Source organism: Penicillium malachiteum (assembly GCF_028827825.1).
Source record: "Penicillium malachiteum strain IBT 17515 chromosome Unknown utg000003l:1.0-4950554.0:1.0-4952489.0, whole genome shotgun sequence".
NCBI lineage: Eukaryota > Fungi > Ascomycota > Eurotiomycetes > Eurotiales > Aspergillaceae > Penicillium > Penicillium malachiteum.
In genome coordinates, this window is record NW_026643096.1 from 3701786 (window position 1) to 3715594 (window position 13809).

The following is a 13809-nucleotide window of genomic DNA, read 5'->3' on the forward strand; positions in this document are numbered from 1 at the left end:
TCACGGTTGAAATAAGCTCAAGCCTACGATGAAATGTAGAACAACACAGGTCAGTTAAATAATTGAACAAAATAACACAGAAATTGTATAAAAAATGTACAAGTAGAAATAGACTCGGAAGGAAGATAAAACGCCATGTCCAAGGACAGGAAATTGAGAACCCCGAGTGCTTTCAAGAACTTCCTTGATGGTGTAAAATTTCTTTCCTTCGCACAGATACTTCGGATGTTCCAACCCTCTCAAGTGCTATCCACTCCAAAGCATACCAGAGCGAAGGACATCCTGGCTCATAATCAAACTCACATCCGAGTTCGAATACTGAACCAGATCTTCCCGTCGCAGACCATGTGGCTGCTCCCTCCCGGAAACCGAGAAAGAATTCAACCCAGATTGCACAAGCGTTGTGGACGGTGAACGCCAGAGATGCACCGCTTTGGGAGGAACTGCAATGGCTTCCTGATGAGCCTTGTCCTGGTCCAGTCCTTTCACAGGCTCTGTTGTAGCACCTCCTGGATCACTCATCATCTTGGTAAATTTACCAATCCACAGCATCTGTTCATGCTCACGCAGATACCGCTCGCCGCTAAAAGATCGTTGTACGATCTGGCGCGCTCTCATACCCAAATCACGTCTTTGCTGACTTTTCTCGTACATACGCCGAGTAATCTTGGATACGTCCTCGGGTGTGGGCGATGAAGTGAGAATTGGTGGAGGTTCGCTATCCTCGGCGTACTGACTCCACTCGCCTAGCAACGCGAGCATCGAAATCTGGGCCCTTGCGAGAGATAAGGCGTCGTTCGGAGCAACCACTGCACTGAAGCGGGATAAATCATCTGGATCACTAAGTACTCGTAGAGATGCGCCTACATCGGTACAGACGACTGGGGCACCTGTAAGAGCTGCTTCACCGAGTGCAAGAGGTAGGCCTTCGGAAAGTGAGGAATTGAGGAAAAGCCATGTCCTTTCGAGTACTTTCATGGGATCCGCGGTGCCACGGAGTGTGACTCTACCACGGAGACCTTTGGATGCAATGATCTCTTGACACTCAGTTGAGTAGGTTGGCGCTTTATCAATGGCACCGTAAATTTCCAGATGATAATCATCAAATTTCCACTGATTGATGATGATGTCGGCAGCAAGTAGGGCGGTCTTGATATCCTTGGCATACCACACATGAGACAACATGGTTACTGTCGGGCGCTGGGACTTGATCTTGTCGACAGGAGTGAACTTTTGCATATCTGTGATGCCATTCACGACAGGATCTATTTTACGAAGGAAGGTATTGCGGTGCTCAAGTGTGCCTTGGCAAGTACCAATTTCAGTTTCCCAGCCCGGGTTGAAGAAATCCGCACAGGGCAGAATCACGTCTGCGTGGTGGAGGGATAATACTGATGTGATGCGCATCAGGCCAAGAAGGGAATTCCGAACAAAAGGTGACAACTTGCACAATGCAGAAGAGAGGCAGATGTTTGTTTCTCGCCAACTGATGGCGTGGTCCCAGATTTGAAGAGTGCACCCTCCTTTCAACTTACAGACCACACCATACGACGCACTCACACTATGATGTGAGGCCTGGAAAACATCTGGAATCTTTTCTGGAACTGGGATTGAGAAGATGAAAAGGTAGCGATACCACAATTCAAGGGCAACATTCAAAGACGTCAGAGTTGGTAGTTCAGTGTCCAACCACGCTGTAGATGGAATCGAATTTGGCATTTCATCACTAAGCCAAAGATCTCGCCAAGCCTGCTTGACGAACTCACTGGTCCAGATTTGGGACCAGTGGCGAGATTCTTGAAAGTAAGTGTTGAGATTGACGAGTGCTCTGGTAGCTTGTTGAATATCAGCCTTGGAGATATGCACAGCTCGCGCTGCCTTGACCAGTGCAGTCAGAATCGGAATGAAATTCATTTTGATATCCAGTTCGCTGGAAGTGGTGGCATTGTTCACCTCCGCATCCAACTTGTTTTGAAACAGGCCATGAGTCGGGGTGAGAAAATCCAATCCCCAAAGTGGAATGATCTTCAAGGACTGGATATTCCGTTCAGTTTGATGTTTGGGTATGCCGAAGTCATTTGCTGATTCACATAGCATGTGCCATTTGATTGTGCGCAACGAGTTGACCATATCGCGCCGACAAGCAGAGACCCCTCCACCTTCGTTTGGCCATGTCCCAGTATCTGCAGCCATGACATGCAGGGCGTTGTCGGTGTCGGGAGAGAAGTCTTTTGAGCATGTTGTTACCACCGCATCGCCACCAGGTCCAAAGTTGAACAGGTCACTGATTTTCACTGCCAGTGGAGTCCATCCGGATACATCATCGTCTAGATCCGCGCTCGCCATGATTGCATCGACATGGAGATTCATATACTTCTCTACCGCAGTGAGATTGCCCCAATCTCGGCTGCGCCAGTAAGGAGCGAGAACTTCGTCTCTGCGCAGAATTTGGTCATCCATCCAGCGAACAATGATGCCGTCCAGATCATTGCAATCTTTCCATGCCCTCCATATCAAAGATCGAGCGCTAGAGGATGAAACAGTGAAGCGTTTCTTCGTTAGTCCAAGTAGGTGAGCGAACAAACTGAATTTGAGATGATCATAAGACAGGAAAGGATTTTCGTGCATGAAATTGGTATACTTTGGCTTCGCAAGGACACCCAGAAAGTCATGCTCGATCATGGGAGGAGTTTGCACTCTTTTGCCGTTGAGAGTGGTGTATATGGTTGGATGGAACTTGTGATCATATGTCCAACGACTGATGAAAACATCCGCACCTTGTATGAACGTTCCTTCGGTGACTTTCGAATGCGGAACCCATCGATCGGTTTTTTCAGGATGATGCCTAGGTAAAGCACACCATGCTACTGCACAAGCGACGTGAGGCAAGACAAACTCGGCTCGAAGGAGCTGGTCTTCGAATCCAGGCTTCTTCCGGTGATGGTACTTGAAACGGACAAGGTTGCCATCTTTCATGTATGACCCGGTGTCGATGAGACCCTTGCTGTTGTATTGAACACTGAAAAGGTGGTTCTGGCCATGCACACATCGACGGCCAAGCGGAATGCGCTTGGTCATTGAAGTTCCACGCCTCAGGTATTTCTTTGAAGGAGTCGGATAGTCGTAGTGGTACTCGTTGAGCAGCTTGCTGTCGTTGAACTCTTGCTTGGCAATGAGAAACATATCACTTGAGTACTCGCTGATGTATTTGAGTTGCTTTGACTCTGTCGGTTCGACAATATGGTCGCCTGCATATTGATATACCTTGAATCGACCATCACATTCAGCATGTTTAAAGGCAGTGGAAGTCCCCTCGAGATTTTGAATGACAATTCGGCTTCTTTCGAGATTTATGGTGACTCCTTTCGTTTCATCCCATAGTTTTTTGACATTCCTGCGCCCATAGAATAGAAAAAGAGACAAACAGAAATCCTGACAGAGTTTGGCATAGTTCCATGTCGTACTCAGCAAGAATGATGCTGGCACACATATGATCATCGGAAGAGACTTTACAACAAAGTCAAATTCTTTTTGGAACTCAGCATCTGCAAGAAGTGCAATGACGACGAACTTGATGATGGTGCCCAGCTTGTGATAGACCAGGCTAAAGGGAGTGTGAACCAGCGAGAGTGGGAGAGGAAGTGTTCGGGGAATGTACGGCATGGACTCAGGGCACTCGGCAACTTTCTTGGCCGCAGTATCTCTCATGCCAGATTGACAGTAGTCAAGTACACCAAGCGCAACAGTCACGCCGAGATTGCATCTTGCTATATGCGTATCCAGATCAATCATGTCAGACTGACAAGCATTTTGCTGAAGCCACTCCCAGTGGGCCTCAGAAAGGCCAACTCGTTGTCCCAAACAGCGACCCAGCAGCATTCGTCGAATATAGACTGGCAGCTTGTCCCAATGAATATCTGGATCATACCCAACACAGAGTTGTCGGAGCAGCTCTTTCTTGGCCCATTGTAAAACGACCGAGGTGTTTGCTTCATCAAGCTCTGTAGCCATGCCATGCGCAATACCACCAGATATGATTGTGTCAGTCAGCAATGCGTGCTCATGGGACATACCCATCTTCATCTCAGCAACAGTGTGAATCAAAGCTTTTGCGATTATTCGGCAGGTTGTGGTATCAAGCCTTTGGCTATGCAAGTCTCTGACACCGACGAGCACGATGAGACGATCTTCTGTGTTGCAGCTCAAGGCTCGAATGCCGCTGGAACCCAAGGAGCCATATGGCACTAATTCCACGCAGATTTCTTCTTGGTCCCACAATGAAATGACCAAGTCAATGATGTCCTTGAAATGTGGAAATGCTTCTCCAATTTCAGAATCCTTTGTATGGGATTGGAATATAGCCTTGATCTCAAGAGCAGGATGAGTTGCAGGGTGTATCCCAATGCGACCATTATGAGATGCGTAAAGGATGCGATCGAAAAAATTCTGAAGCTCTTGCTGCGACCATTCAGGATCAGACCAAGGAGCTGTAAGAGCGTGGAAGGTTCTATCGAGACTCAGTGGAGAAACGCTTTTGGAAGGCATGGCCATCCCTGCGTTCCACAAGGATAGCAAAGCAGCAGTCCAGGCTGCGACACCAAGGCCAATTACTGAAGAGTAAAGAAATTCAGGCCGGCAAACTTTCAACGCGATTCCGACTGGCAGGCCTGCACATATGCCGACAATGGCTGGTTTCAAGGCGTAAGGACCAGCGTATATCTTATTATATTGGTACCAGAGGAGACCAGTGTAGGCAATCACGCCAGCGAAGAAAATAATCATATCATCTTTCGTAGAAGTGAATGTCCATAGGAGGGCTGTCGCGACCGCAAGACTCCAGACATGCCACAAAAGAAATTTGAAGAGCATTCTCCTATAAACTCCTCGTCGAAATCGGACAAATCTCTTTTCTACCACTCGGATGTATTTCTCTGTTTTGATCCCGGTGGGCTCTTGACTACCAAGAGCATCATCGACTTGTTGAGCCTTGGTGTCTATCAACACAACACCAATGAGATAGTATGCCATGGAGAGGCCGACTGCCATTCGGTTCGCATCCGTCACAGCTCCTGTGAGCCCAAGCAGATTATCACCACAAAGTAATTGGATCCACTTGTCAAGGAGAGCAAGAACAAAATACAAAACGCCACAGCCTATCTCGTTGCTCGACTGGCGCCAATGCACGAAGGCGTTGTGCAAGCGAAGACCCTTTTGCGAGTTCCGCAAAGTATCTAAAGCAACTTTCGTTTGAATGTTCCAACTTGAACTGAACGGGATTGGCCTTGAAACATCTGCATATCGGCAATACCAGTCCAGAAGAAAGTTTGTAGATGCCCAGTCGCGCGCAAGTTCCTTGACCAATCGGTCGTCTGTTTTCTTAGAAAAGAAACCACAGGAAATCTCCAAGTGGATATTCTGGAGTAAGGTCTCCCGAGATAGCTTGAGCACAGCAGGATCGCTCATCATGGCGAAGGCCTTTTCATTGCCATCGCCGTGCGCAGATATGTACCATTGTCGAATTTCAGCATCATCGGTGCATCGAATGAATTGGTACCACGTCATCCACTTAGAGAGAGTAGATCGCAGACAAAACAGAAGTGCCCCTGCGAAGGCGTATAAAGCACAAATGTAAACAACAGAGTCATATCCCGTAAAGGTCGTGATGATGGGTGATAAAAACAGCAGCGGGATGCACAAGATGATCGCCTTGCGACCCGAGAGGAATGCAGATCCAGGATAACTGAAAGTGGCGAGTGCAGCGAAAGTACAAAAGTAAATGGTGAGCGAAACTAGGTAGAGATAAAACACAATACCTGCTCGAGGGCTACTGGCAATAGAGATTGCGATGAACCCAATCATTCCTCCAGCTAGCGTGATGGCAATCCCCGCAACGAAGCGAATGAGAACGAACATGTTCGCCGCAGCAAAAGCCATGGATATCAAGTAGTAATGGCCACCAATGGAGATCCATGTCCCAATGGCACCGGATAGAAGCAGAGAGATCATCAAAGCCAGAGTGGCACTGTCCTGCTCCTCGATAGTCATATAAGCAGACAAGTACAGTCCCCGCCCAATGAAGCTGATAAGAAGCACGTCGATTAAGGCCGGAATGGCAAAAACGCTCATGAAAGTAAACCTTTGATAAGGCCTCATCGGCTTGGCTTTTTCATCTGGATCGACATCAATTTGGGCACCAGCATAGGCAGTCGCCAGTTCAGGTGACCCATTGACCCAGCTAGGCGGTTGATGTACCGAATAATAAGCACGAAATCGATCGGAAAGCAGTTTTCCAAATACACTCGGGGATACACCGAAGTATGCGTCACATCGTGAGCCAAGCGCAAATGACTCCGCGAATGCAGCAGCCTGATCCGACTGGTTGTTGAAGAGTGGGTTCCGGTCGGTCACTTCGGTATAGATCTCGTCAAAAGCGGATTTCTTCGCCGCGCAAATTAACGCCAAAACCGCCATATCAGTATAAGCATCAATCTTCCCGTCTTGTACTAGCTGAGACAGCCCTTCTGAGATGCTCGCTAGGTCATCTTCTCGACCGTCCCTCAAAATTTGATTGAAAATTCGATCAATCTCATTGAAAAAAGCCAGGGATGTATCGAAAGAAGGGTGTTTGCATTGTTGTTCTTCGTACCAGTTGATTCGGTTCCTGACAAGACTCTCTGGTGAGATAGACTGTTCGAGAAAGCCGACCGTGTCAAGCTCCTTGAGTTGCGTTGCAGAAGCAGCATCGATGAGCTTTGTACGAATGAGAGAGCATATTTGGCTTGAAATGACATCTTTCACATCTTTTAGTGACAAATTCTGAAGGAGCATCAATCCTTCCTGAGGACTCAGAGCATCGATATCCTGAACAAGCCGACGAGGCAGAGCAGTACCCGGAGCGAGATCATTCAACCATCTAGCCAGATCAGTTTCCATTTGGAAGCAAGTATGACGAGAAAACCCTCTTCCGGAAAGAAATGTATGAAGAACAGTTCCAGCTATGTCTTGTGCGTTCTTGGAAACAAAAATCTCAGCGCCATCATTCCTGAGCTGAGAGACTGCCCAGAACCGATGATCCTTGTTCTTTCGCAGACCAGAGTCCAGTGAAAAATACACATCTAGTGATCCATTCAGCGCAAAATCAGAAAGCTCTTCAATCGCAGTATCGACACCGGGATCATCGATGATAGTGAGCTGAAAGCTCCGGAGAGATTTTCCAATTTTCTCAACTTCTTGAGAAGGAACAGGCTGGAGAAGCTTCAGCTCTTTTAGGTGTTGTTGGGATTTCAGAACTTTCGAAAATGCAATTTCATTCGAGTCAGAGCCCACGGGAACACAGCCAGCCATTGTGGCCGATAGTGGGCTTCCCTGTGATCCGATCCGTGCCATCCATTCTTGAGAATCAGGTAAACTGAATATTGCCTCTTCAGAAGATTTTGGCTCGCTCCCAGCGGATTGAAGATAACTCTTTATTGAAGGAAACATCCGTAGAAGAGTATCCCATCCGATTCCCTGATCACAGACAGCAGAAATCTTAAGATTCGAGCGCCAGGATTCGTGAAAATCCATAACTCTCGCTTCTCCTAGCCAACTAAAAGCTGAAAGTGGCTCGACGACTGGAACATTCAACTTGGAGTTGTAAAGTGCTGAATCAGTTCCAATCCATGGCAGTATACTGTAGAAATTGCACCATTGAAGTGATCGACGAACAACCGCATTAGGAACTGTCACATCCTCGTTCACTGTTTCCCAGGCAGCGACCACAAATTCTCTTGTACAGGCCTCGGAAACGAAAGCTTTGATAGTTGGTTGAAGTTTCGACATCTGGAAATGATCTCTCTTTTCGCCGTAAGGTAAGATACTGGCATTGCGGATGACCAACCCAGTTATAGCAGCACTACTTAATACATGTCGATTTCTCAAGAAGTCCGGTGGGTGAGTCTCCAGATACACATCCAACTGTAGGCTATGCAAGGCCTCGAAGAGTTGCTGCTGAACAATTGCAGTGAGGGCATCTTCCCAATTGGCCAAAAGAACTCCGCTGAATGCAGTATTGCAGAATCTCTGGAGAAGGCATGTCTGGATGGCTTCAATGATGGCTAGATCAGAGTTCTTGGGCGAGGCAAGTTGAGCCAAATCTAGCCTACCCAGTACTAGATGATTTTTGTGGGCTGAAATGGCCTCTGGGACCCCATATTGAAGAGGATCCACAACTAAAAGATCCCACTGGTTGAGAATCCGCTCCTGTGATGCTGTTGATGGACTCTCAAAGCCTCCCAGATAGACGCCAAAAGAGGATGGCTTGTGATTTTCAGATCTGATGGCATTCAGATTAAGTTGTAGCGTTGCAAGTTTGGCAAGTTGCTGAGAAACTTGTAAAGAGACGATCTCTGGATGCAGCTTTAGCTAATAAATGGTTAGAAAATGCTCGCCATATTCTGTTGTTAGTCTTGTTAGACTGTACCTTGTAGTGCTTGAGGATCCTCTTTGTTGTAGACCAAAAAATGTATACTAATCCGATGGTTATAGAAGTAACCATCACACCAATTGTGACCTTGAGCATGTTAATACCTTCTCCAATCAAAAATAGTATACACAGATACAAAAGAGGTCATCTTACAAACTGCCACCAATGGCTTGTCATCTCATCCCAACCCACGGGATGTACGGGGAGAACTTTGGTCATTTTGATGCCAAGGCAAAGTGCTGATATAATACCTCCGACGGGGTTAATTCCAGATTCCCTCTCCTCCAAACTTTTCGTTTGTGCAGATATTCATGAAAATGTCATCTTGATGTCTTCGAGAAAAGCACCCATTACTATCGCAGTTTGGGCTGTTGAGCTGAGGAAAATGATCGAATTGGCATATCGCCAAGGCCATTTGACAAAATCAGGCTTCCAAAATGATCACCTGTCAAATGGCATGGCTAGTGCGGCTCATGTAGACCAAAATAGCCAAGCCCCATGCGCGAGTTATGTCCACTTTTCTCTTTTTGATTCTCTCTAACAGGCGAATGCAGAAACCCCTTGTCCGACGATGGTAATTCAATTGATGACAAAGTCTCTGACATGATAGGAGCCCGAATCTTCGACTGCTCAAACTTTTCATGGGTCCGAGCTAAGCCCTTGGGTGGAGGTGGGGTCGCGGAGCTTGTGGAAATAACCCGCGCCATGTGTCCGGCAAGGATCCCGGCGGGTGAATGGCATGATGGACCCGTTTTGAAAAACGGTGATCGCCCTGATATTTAGAATGGTCAAATATCACGAATATCTCTTTTCAGATATCGCAACTCTTGCATTGAAGTGAGAACAAATGAGAATTCCAATTCCGAGTCCTGGGCTGCTTATACTATACCTAAAATGGACTAGTGCATTCTGCTGTCTATAAGGGATGAAATCAATCGTTCTGTGAAAGGCTGTGATATCAATGCATTATTTCGTATAATCGAAAATCAAGTCATGAATATCGTCGTCAATTTCTTGATCGAGCTGTGAGTATCGACTATAAACGAGGGCGCCGTGTTTGCCATATCATAAATATCAAGATCAGCACCAAGGGAATAGCCACAACCCAAGGAAGCCAGAACTTCTTAGCACCAGGGGTATAGTCACCACCCATAGAGAAGACAGCCGCGACCAGAGTAATGGGAAAGAAGATCGCACCAACAATTGACAGCTGCAGACCAATTCTCGCATCCTCGACGCTGCGCAATGCATTGCTTAGATTGATGGAATCCGTCACCACGCCAGCAAGATTATCCACGCGAGACTCCCGCAGATCCAACTCATGCAATATGGCCTGAAAATCCCGGCCCATTGTCCGAAGACCCGATGCGACCGCTTGATTTGGTGATTCACCAGGTGTGAAGCCCAGACGCTCCAGGTTCAGTAGCATTTCTTGCTTATACCACATTAAACGTCGTTGAAGGAGACCAAGGAGAGATAGTCGTTTATTGTAGTAGTTCAGCTCTTCTCGCCACTCTGATGTGCTGGGAGTATGTCCTGCTGAGCCATCTGACTTGGACTTTGAGGTTAAGTCCAGGTTCGACAGTGTTTTGAGCTGTAGGTCGAGAAGCTCATACCAATTGCTCGCTACAATCTGCTGTGCGAATAATGTCGTGTTAACACAGTTTTCGAAGACACTATCGACTTCATGTTTCTCTGAGTTGAGCCAGTAGAATATGATATCGTCAAAAAGGGACCTGCGACTAGGCGCTGTAGATGTATGGCTAGACTGCCAGGGACGCAGATCACTGTATCCTCCGCGAAAGGGCTTGCTGGTTTCAATTCGTGAGTGCCAAGGTTTATGATCATTTTTCTCGAGGACATAGTAGCCATCATTCTTTCCAGCTACGGGCTGGGAATTTATAGGAGGGTCAACGAGTAAAATTGCTGTACATGCTTAGCGAGGGATCTTTAACCAAGCAGGCATCGACATACCATTCCATGCACCCTGTTTCTGATCACGTCCCAGGCCTTCGTCGCACCAGAAAGAGATGTTGTGCCTTACAAGATCCACAGAATTTTCTTTTTGATACTCCGCTAGGTCTTGCCAGGACTCTATCTGGCGCGAGGCATGAGCAAAGGTTCGACGACGGCCTGTTTGTGAATCGGCAACACGATGACCAGTCTCCCGCAGCTCATAGTATCGTAAAGTGAATGATCTCTCTGCGTTAATCAACGATGGTAATTTTCGATGTGGTATTGTGTGGGTCTGAGAAAAGTGATACGTGAACAGGTGATCTGCCAACACGAGAGGATCGATCGTCAATGCCGATCCTAGAGCTTCCAGCGCAGACTCTTCCAGATCTTCAAGGAGAAAGATGCGATTTTGACAGGAATAGTTGGTATTCATTGTATTTAAGTAATTTTGAATGTCTGTCTGATCGCTTAAATCGATAAATCTGGGTTGCTCATTCTGCATGAATTCTAGAACACCACATCTGGAAGAGACACGGTTCAATGACAGTGCGCGAGGCAGATTATCTGGGGAGAGACGTTCCCAGTCTGCGAAGAATTGTTTCATGCAGGGAAACCTCGCACGTAGCTTTCTCGTTTTATCAAGGTAGGAATCCATACTTGGCTGTATGTCTGTAGTCCCAGGTGATATAATTGATATTTCTGATCAACAGTAAGGATGAATAAACACAATTTTTCAATCTTGTGAAACACAAGGGAGTACAAAGATAGAGAAGGTTTCCAGTTGGTGACAAGATACTGTTAGATCACCTGATGAGTAGATGTAGACGAGTGCTCAGACCTCCAGGACCCTTTTGTCCCTCTCTTACTGCTGATCTTTCAATCCTTGGCGGGAAATACCTAGCATGCCCGAAAAGTATGAAGCCCGTATCCTTCAATATTGTCGTGTCTCACGCAATGTGGAAGCTAGCGGATCTAGGCTCCCAGGTCAATGTGACATGGACGCAGGAAGCCACGGAGATGCTTCGACCCTGCATGCACTATGAAAATGCATCAGTGCTCCGATAATCAGATTTTGAATTCGGTAGATCAGCAAAGTCCCACCTTAATCTGATTATCGTATACTCCGTACAGAATACCGAATTTCTCCACACTCGAGTGCCAGATCCCCAAAGATCTCCCGCGGCTCAAGACCCAAGAAATTTAGGCTGCTAAATTTCCCAATGGCTTTCTACCTCGTTTCCTTCGACAATCACTATTCTCTAAGTGAGATTGTCCCCACACTGCAGTGCCCAGAGCCTTGCGGGTTGTAGCCAAGACTTCAAAAATGGAAGGGTCATCGCCTCAGCCACCGCCCCCAATTCCATTCTTGAGCCGGCTCCTTGGACCCTGAATTTCTCCTGATTCTGAGCTCGAAGATGAATATCTCAGAGTGTCTCTGCTCTTCACTTGAGGAATGATGCTTGATTTTCCTCAGCTCTGAGCATTGACAAGTCAACGTGATAACCGAACACTCGGCATGGCAGGAAAAGGAGGCTGCCTAGCCTGGTCAATCAAGAAAAAGGTCCTCATATTCGGCTCTATCAGTGTACTGATTCTCGCCCTCGGACTTGGACTGGGTATTGGACTTGGGCTCGGCTTGAAACACAATGACACCGACGACGGGAGTGGAGGAAGTGACAGCGACACCAACGGGAATGGCACCAGTGGCGGAAACACGACTGTGAAGTGGCAACCCAGTGTGGGGGTCAAATGGCAGATTGAGTTGCTATATGCTCTAAACGACACATCAGCAGATGCACAGATCTATGACATTGATCTTTTCGATAATCCGAACTCGACCATCTCGACTCTGCAAACTATGGGCCGAAAAGTCATCTGTTATTTTTCGGCCGGGACATATGAGAATTGGCGCTCCGATGCAGATGAATTCAAAAGTTCGGATCTGGGTGACAATCTAAGCGATTGGCCCGGCGAAAAGTGGCTCGACACGAATTCACAAAATGTACGCAAGATTATGCAGCAACGGCTTGATCTGGCCGTGTCAAAGGGCTGTGATGGGGTTGATCCCGATAATATCGATGCATATGACAACAAGAATGGTCTGGATCTGACTGAGGATGACGCGATCGACTATGTGAACTGGCTAGCGTCAGAAGCTCATGGTCGGAATCTCTCGCTTGGATTGAAGAATGGTGGCGATATTATTGACTCGGTCATTGATAATATGCAGTGGTCGGTTAATGAACAATGTGCCCAATATGATGAGTGTGATACTTATTCGGCATTCATTGATGCGGATAAACCTGTTTTTCATATTGAGTATCCGAAGGGTGATGATACTGATAATGATAATAATGTGACCAGCAAACAAAAGAATACGGCTTGCAATGCAGCCAACGTAGGGAATTTCTCGACTGTGATTAAGAATATGGATTTGGATAATTGGGTTGAATATTGTTAATCTCGAATACTGTGTTTACTTACACCGATGTACTATCAAATCATGTCTATCTTTCTTCAACCTTGTGCTTTCTTCAGTCAAGGATCATTTCATCCCAGTCCATTGATCTGTAGCCTGTTTCTCAACTTTCCACTTTGAATGTGTCTGAGTATGATATCGTGATTGGCCAAGTTTAGGGATGTTGTCTTGAAAATGGAGACTTTCCTGCCAGTATGATGGCGAAGTAACCACACATGCATATGCACGCGTATGTGAGATCATCGAGAGCCCCGACTCATTCTATACTAAATTTCACTAAATCTCATGCCAAGATTGAACCAGTTTGACTGAGAATCAGAACCTCTATTACTTCGAGCACTTGAGTACGTTGGTTGTTCACGCTGGCATTTTTGCATCACATTACACTCACTGACTACAACGGCGTTGACAGATCAGAAATCTAATCAAGATCAATTAACATTAACCTTTATCACTCGCCCTTGCAGCCCACTGGCAAATCTCAGTTCGCATAAAAAAGCCAAACACTTTGGGCTGCAGGGCAACACGAGCTAACCTAGTGGTGACTCTACATGACCTCGACTCGAAGCCCCAGTGTATAGCCCCATTCACTACTGCAGGGAAAAACAAGTTGGGGAGAGGGGCGCAAAATCCTCCAAAACCAAGACTGGTGTCATTTTACGAGGTACATTACTTCCAACTTGAAACGGACATGTATTTCCCGTTTCTACGAACTTCGCACTCCCCTATAACCGGAACCACCGGGAGGTGTGGATCCCGGATGGATCGATCACATCCAGCTCTTGGAATCACTCCGACGCGACTTCACTCCGTCACTCCGTCCTTTCTCTGCCGCTTCTACGAATCTTGTTCGTCCAGTCATCTCATCCGATTTCACGCAAGGCAGCGATCACGAGCGCTAAGATCGGCG

The 13809-nt window shown here is 46.8% G+C and overlaps 3 protein-coding genes across 3 annotated transcripts; 1 reads left to right on the forward strand and 2 right to left on the reverse strand.

The window, feature by feature from the left end:
* Positions 1-246: 246 nt before the first annotated feature.
* gtb3 (glycosyltransferase family 4 protein) lies at positions 247-8683 on the reverse strand (the record flags this gene model as incomplete). The annotated part of the gene is made up of 3 exons (XM_057091148.1): positions 247-8403; positions 8462-8551; positions 8618-8683. 3 exons carry the CDS (start codon positions 8681-8683, stop codon positions 247-249), a joined length of 8313 nt encoding a protein of 2770 aa, XP_056945889.1.
* An 817-nt stretch (positions 8684-9500) lies between these two features.
* On the reverse strand, positions 9501-10853 carry N7483_007712 (uncharacterized protein; the record flags this gene model as incomplete). The annotated part of the gene is made up of 2 exons (XM_057091149.1): positions 9501-10390; positions 10439-10853. 2 exons carry the CDS (start codon positions 10851-10853, stop codon positions 9501-9503), a joined length of 1305 nt encoding a protein of 434 aa, XP_056945890.1.
* Positions 10854-11936: 1083 nt separating this feature from the next.
* On the forward strand, positions 11937-12881 carry N7483_007713 (endo alpha-1,4 polygalactosaminidase; the record flags this gene model as incomplete). Its single annotated transcript, XM_057091150.1, has 1 exon — positions 11937-12881. One exon carries the CDS (start codon positions 11937-11939, stop codon positions 12879-12881), a length of 945 nt encoding a protein of 314 aa, XP_056945891.1.
* Positions 12882-13809: the final 928 nt, after the last annotated feature.